Source organism: Rutidosis leptorrhynchoides, chromosome 10, assembly GCF_046630445.1.
Source record: "Rutidosis leptorrhynchoides isolate AG116_Rl617_1_P2 chromosome 10, CSIRO_AGI_Rlap_v1, whole genome shotgun sequence".
Taxonomy (NCBI): domain Eukaryota; kingdom Viridiplantae; phylum Streptophyta; class Magnoliopsida; order Asterales; family Asteraceae; genus Rutidosis; species Rutidosis leptorrhynchoides.
Genome location: NC_092342.1, coordinates 247,395,979 through 247,402,545, shown reverse-complemented (window position 1 = coordinate 247,402,545; position 6,567 = coordinate 247,395,979). Strand labels below are relative to the sequence as shown.

At 36.2% G+C, this 6,567-nt stretch overlaps 1 protein-coding gene across 1 annotated transcript; it reads left to right on the top strand.

Annotated features, from left to right (window-relative positions):
- The first annotated feature begins 2,089 nt into the window (after positions 1-2,089).
- LOC139870938 (uncharacterized) lies at positions 2,090-3,605 on the top strand. The gene is made up of 3 exons (XM_071858698.1): positions 2,090-2,614; positions 2,734-3,165; positions 3,225-3,605. Exons 1-3 carry the CDS (start codon positions 2,090-2,092, stop codon positions 3,603-3,605), a joined length of 1,338 nt encoding a protein of 445 aa, XP_071714799.1.
- The last annotated feature ends 2,962 nt before the right edge of the window (positions 3,606-6,567 follow it).

The window sequence follows — 6,567 nt, the reverse complement described above, 5'->3', positions numbered from 1 at the left end:
AGGCCCCGCCACGAGGAAGTTCACCTGGCAAAAAATTGGAGAAAAGGTACCAGAAAAGCACATCCACATAATACAAATGTGGCACACGGGGCACATTAGAAAGGCTGAAGTGTTGGAGGAATGGTAATGCACTCCGACCACATTCCCGGCGTTCTAGAAAGTATGTCCATATGATTCACCTATGACAGTCACCGCCACCATTGGACGCTGCCGGGTGTCCCGGATTTATGTCGATACGGGTAGAGCTGTTGATGTTCTGTATGAACATTGTTTTTTGCAGTTGCAGTAAGATGTAAGAGAAAAGATAAAACCACCGATACACCCAGGGTTTCACAGGAGAAACAACTTGGCCCCAGGGTCACATGAGTATCGACGTGACGCTAGGTGATGATCATCGGCGCCGCACTGTATTGCTAAATTTCGTGGTGGTTTGTAATAAATCCAAATTCAATGTTATTTTAGGACGGACAGCGTTACAGGAAGTGGGTGCCATTCCTTCCACGGTTCACGGTATGTTAAAGTTCCCCACAATGTCTGGCGTTGTGACTTTATTTTTAGACCGCATCCCAATTTGTGCCCAAGTTATCCAGCCAGTCATTTAACCAGCAGTAGTAGTAAAGGAAGGAGGTATCATTGTCAATCATGCATTCCCAGAAAAGGTCATCAAAATTGGAAATGTTCTTTCAGAGGAAACCAAAAGCGCGTTATGCTAACTATTATCTAACAATGTAGACGTATTTGTTTGGCAAGAGTCAGACATGATGGGAGTGCCCAGGGATGTAGCAGAGCACCGTTTGAATGCAAATCCAAGCATAACGCCGGTATGCCAAAAGAAGAGAGGTTTGGCACCGGAACGCAGTACATTTTTGCGTAATGAATTGGATAAGCTCATTAACGCCAACATCTTAAGGGAAGTCAGATATCAAATGTGGGTAGCGAATCTGGTTTTAGTTAAGAAGCCTGATGGATCATGGCTTATGTGTGTTGATTTCAAGGACATCAACAAAGCATGTCCGAAGGATAACTATCCGCTGCCCAAGATTGACTGGAAGGTTGAATCGCTTGTCGGGTACCACTTCAGGTGTTTCCTTAATGCTTATAAAGGGTATCACCAAATATAGATGGCCGTGGGGGACGAGGATAAAACAGCGTTTAATACTGACCATGTGATATTTTTCTACACCAAGATGCCTTTTGGGCTGAAGAACCCTGGGGCAACGTATCAAAGAGTCAGATTAGATGGAACGTTGAGGCTTACATTGATGATATCGTGATCAAAAGTCACAATGAAATTGACCTCTTGAAGGACAACCAGGAAACGTTCAACTCCTTGTGAAAAATCAATATGAAACTTAACCCAAAAAAATGTAGTTTTAGTTTCGAATAGGGTAAGTTCCTGGGTCACGTCGTAACGCCACGCCGCTTAAGAGCAAACCCAAAAAAGATTCATGTAGTTGACGAGATGATATCCCCAAGAACAAAAAAGGAAGTCCATAGCTTAAATGGGAAGCTGGCAGCAATATCCAGATTATTGTCTAAGGCAGTGGAACGTTCGATACCATTCTTTCAAGTTTTGAAGGCTAGAGTTGGTAAAAGCTTTAACTAGATGCCGGAAGCATAAAACGCTTTTAAGGAAATAAAAGCTTTGATCAGGACCCTACCAACGTTAACCGCTCCGGTACCGGGAGAAACTTTGATCGTATATTTGGCAGCGAAAGTCAAAGCCATCATTTCAGTACTCATCGCGGATCATGACGGAATCCAGATGCCGGTATACTTTGTTAGCAAAGTTTTGCAACATGGTGAGGTTAATTACAACCCCATCGAAAAGCTCATTTACGCTTTGGTTCACACCGCAAGGAGGTTAAGGCATTACTTTCAAGCGCACCCCATTTTGGTGCTAACTAACACACCCATCAAATAGGTATGGCATCACTGGAAAGTACAAGTGCAACGGAGGACGTTTCTAACATTTGCTTTGCATGTTTTGAGAAAGCCGGAGATTTATGGCCAGCTGGCGAAATGGGCAATTGATATAGGAGAAAACGAAATCAACTACGCCCCCCGTAACATCGTTACGGGATAGGTAATGGCTGACTTCATGGTGAAATTCATTAACCCCAGACCGTTGGCACTTGTCGATGAGACGGTCCCATGTGCCGTGACATGGGAACTCTTTACTGACGGTGCGTCTACTTTAGAAGGAGCTGGAGCCAGATTGATACTTACCAACCCTGAAGGTGAAGAACACACTTATGCTCTATGCTTCGCATTTACCATCTCTAACAACAAGGCTGAATACGAAGTGTTACTCTCTAGATTACGCATCGCATGGAAAATGGGCAATAAGGCGTTAAAAGTTTCAGTCGACTCTCAACTGGTGGCCAATCATTTGAATGGAATATTCGAGGCCAGGGATCCAGCAATGCAAAAATACTTGAAATTGGCAGAAGAAATGGCTAATAAATTTGACTTCATCTCAATCATGCAAGTGCCGAGGTCAATGAATAAAAAGGCTGACGCACTCAGCAAGCTCACTTCCTTGACATTCAGCTATTTCGTTAAATATGTATGGATCGAAGTTGTTGAACAAAAATCCACTGATGTGGTGCATGTATCAAGCCCTCGCGCTTATAAAACCTACAATCATGACAACAAACAATTCACTGAAGAAATAAAAATCAATGAACGCTCGACTTTCCTTAATGTTTGTTAAATAATGATGTATTACAGATGATAGTTCCTATTGAGGAGGTGAACACTTGGATTAACCCTATTATTGCTTACCTAAGAGATGGTACGCTTCCAGTTGATAGCGCGGTGGCCAGGAAAATACGTATCAAAGCACCCATGTACACAATGCATGACAATGTTCTTTACAAGAAATCCCTTCTCGGTCCTTTGCTGCGATGCTTTGGCCCGCAAGAAGTTATGGTGATTAGAGAGGTCCACAAAGGAACGTGTGGGATGCATTCTGGCTTCCGGACCGTTGTGGGAAAGATTATGAGATTGGGAAAATACTGGCCATCAATATACCGTGATACAAGTGACGTTATCAAAAGTTGCGTTTCCTGCCAATGCCATGCGCCACAGGTTCACGTGTCGTCTCATGACCTGATCCCTATATTGTCCGCTTGGCCTTTTCAAAAATGGGCAATAGATTTGGTTGGTCCGTTTCTAGACGGGAGACACCTTGTTGTGAATGTTAAATTTTTTCCACCAAGTGGGTGGAAGCAAAACCGTTGAAAAGCATAACGGGTAGGCAGATTGTTAACTTTGTGTGGGAGGATATAGTGTGCCATTTTGGCGTACCATATGAAATTGTTAGCGACAATTGGAAGCAATTTACACATGATCCGTTTCGAGCATGGTGTGACAGACTGAACATCAAGCAGAGCTTCAGCTCCGCCACTCACCCCCAGGAAAACGGCAAAGTTAAGGTCACTAATAGAGATATTGTTGCCGGTATAGGTTGGGTACGGATCGTAAGGATTGGATTGGAATTACAAATGGTTTTGTGGGCGTTTCGAACAACACCTAAGGGGAGTAACAGGGAGACGCCTTTCAGTCTCGTCTATGGGTCCGAAGCGGTTATCCATGCTTAAATAGCCGTTCCAACGCAATGCGTCACATAATTCAATGAAGAATCTAATGCAATACATTTGAGGGAAAACTTGAATCTTTTGGAGGAACGCATGTCAATAACAGCCATCAATGAGGCGTCTAACAACCAAAAGATTGCCAAGTACTATAACTGACGTGTACGTGAACGCACGTTCTGTCCCAGTGACTATGTGTGGCGTAATAACAATGCTAGCAGGGTCGAGGACGTTGGTAAGTTGGGACCTAATTGGGAAGGTCCTTATGAAGTTGTGGAAGCCCTTGGAAACAGAGCGTACAACTTGACAATGCCTGACGGAAAATTTGTGCCACATACCTGCAAGCAACCAATCTGAAAAAATTCTATGTTTAGGATGTTTAAACTTTACGTTTCCATTTTTTAGCATTTTTACTTTTATTTTGTGAATGATCACCACAATTATGTAAGTGCGTTGCGCCTTGGATTTGTTTGGTTGCTTTGTTTGAACTTAATACATTTTTCAGTTGTGTTAGTTAATGTGTTACGTAACTGTCTATGGTAGCACCTTGGTGTAATAAATGTAAGTCCATTCTTATGTTACACATGCCTTGAATGAAGTACAATCTATCCTTCGAACGGCATGAACGACACTTAGCGTATTGTAGATACGCCAAGTGGCACTGTGTGACGACCCGGAAATTTTTGATCAAATGTAAACTTAATCTTATATGATTCTGATACGATAAGCAAAGTTTGTTAAGTTGAATCTCAAAATTTTGAACTATGTTCATGTATTCATTTAACCTCGACCAAATTCCGACGATTCACGAACAATTATATAAATGGATATGAATATGTATATATATATATATGTATATATATATATATACATATACATATATATATATATATATATATATATATATATATATATATATATATATATATATATATATATATATATATATATATATATATATATATATATATATATGTATGTATACATATATATATATATATATATATATATATATATATATATATATATATATATATATATATATATATATATATATATATATATATATATATATATATATCTATATGTATACATATATATATATATGTATGTATACATATATATATATATGTATACATATATGTATATATATATATATACATATATGTATATGTATATATATATATATATATATTATAACTTGAAAACGTTAACAAAGTATTAAATATATAATACTTTACGTTAAATGTATTTGTCTCAATATATATTTGATATATTTATCTACGGAACTAGAAGGTAATACCAATGATTGATTTAGTACATACTTCAACACTTATAAATACCGTAAATATTATGATATGGTTATAGGTCTCTGTTGTGAGGTCTACATTGATTTGAGAAATCATTCCTTTTTAATTATATACAGAATAATTGGTAAAGTATTCTACAAGTGGAAATGCGGAGTGTAAATAATAGAGATAATGGATGTCGACAAGATAAGCAAATTGACGTGTCACATTAAAATAATTTCATACATTTATTTATTCGTTGGACTTTAACCTTCAATTCACAAACAACCATTTGTTAATGGACATGTGTATGAATATATATATATATATATATATATATATATATATATATATATATATATATATATATATATATATATATATATTACAGAATGATAAAATATAATATTAACCTGGTTATAAAACGTTTAGATTTTAAATATATATTAATAAACAACGAGAAGTTGATTTAATGAAGCAAATGACCAAAACACTCAAATGATTAAGTTATACTTCGGGTAATATAGTTTATCATTGATTAAGTCTAATTATTGATAAATGTACACGTCACGAAACTTAAAGTGCTAGTTTTCTAAGCGTACGAAAGGACGTTCGAGAAACCGAAACCGGGACATAAGTCGAGCGTCAACATACAAGACAACAGAGCTAAAGTTACTAGCCAACCATGCACGAGAATATAATATAATATATAATTAATTAATATAAATTATATATATTAAATTTATTTAATTATGTCGACAAACTAGAAGCCAAATGATGCATGAGCTGGATTTCACAGCTTTGCGATCGCAGAGCATATAGGCATAAAACCTCCGCGATTGCAGAGGTGTCAGTGTCAGGATTGGTGTATAAAAGCCCAACATTTTTCTGCCGAATCCATCCATTTTTTTTTCAATCTCTCTGTCTCTTAATATATTATTTATATTTATTAAAATTATTATTATTATTATTATTATTATTATTATTATTATTATTATTATTATTATTATTATTATTATTATTATTATTATTATTATTATTATTATTAAAGATTATTATTATTAATCTTATTATTATTGGTATTAGTATTATTAGATAGCGTTATTATTAGTATTATACATAAAATATTACGACGAGCTTATGCCCAAACGATTTCAAAACAAGCTTTTCGAGCGGGATAGAGCTAAGGAAATTATGGGTTATAGCTATGGAGGTTATGGGTATTGCTTGGGGGTTATGATCATGAGTCAAAGGTCAACCTAGCGTTTATCATTTCCGTTGCGTCTACGTACCTTCCTGCAATATTGAATCACAATATTGATACGTGAGCATTCATATCTTATCTTTTATATATCAATAGTGTATCCATGTCTAGTGCTCGAGTATATGTATTTATGCATGCTTGTATGCTTTAAGTTTGTTGTTAGATAGTCTATGATGAATCACGAATTTGATACATATGCTACTGATATAAAGTATATGATATGCATGTCGTTGGAAAGCTATCGAAAAATTAATAACTTTTCATTTAGAAATCGCGTGATTTTGATGAACGGATTAAAAGATATGGTCAACTGAATTATGGTTAACGTTAATTGAAATTGTGTTTGAAACTGTAAATTAATATTTAAACAACTTGTCTATGAGATTGATAAATTGGATTTTTAGATATTACTAAT

Excerpts from the sequence above, each read along its gene's own strand:
- LOC139870938 (XM_071858698.1), top strand. The coding sequence starts at position 2,090 with ATGGCTGACTTCATGGTGAAATTCATTAACCCCAGACCGTTGGCACTT. Across the intron at positions 2,615-2,733 it reads AATCCACTGATGTGGTGCAT|ATGATAGTTCCTATTGAGGA; the intron begins GTATCAAGCCCT and ends GATGTATTACAG. Across the intron at positions 3,166-3,224 it reads AAAAATGGGCAATAGATTTG|TGGGTGGAAGCAAAACCGTT; the intron begins GTTGGTCCGTTT and ends TTTTCCACCAAG.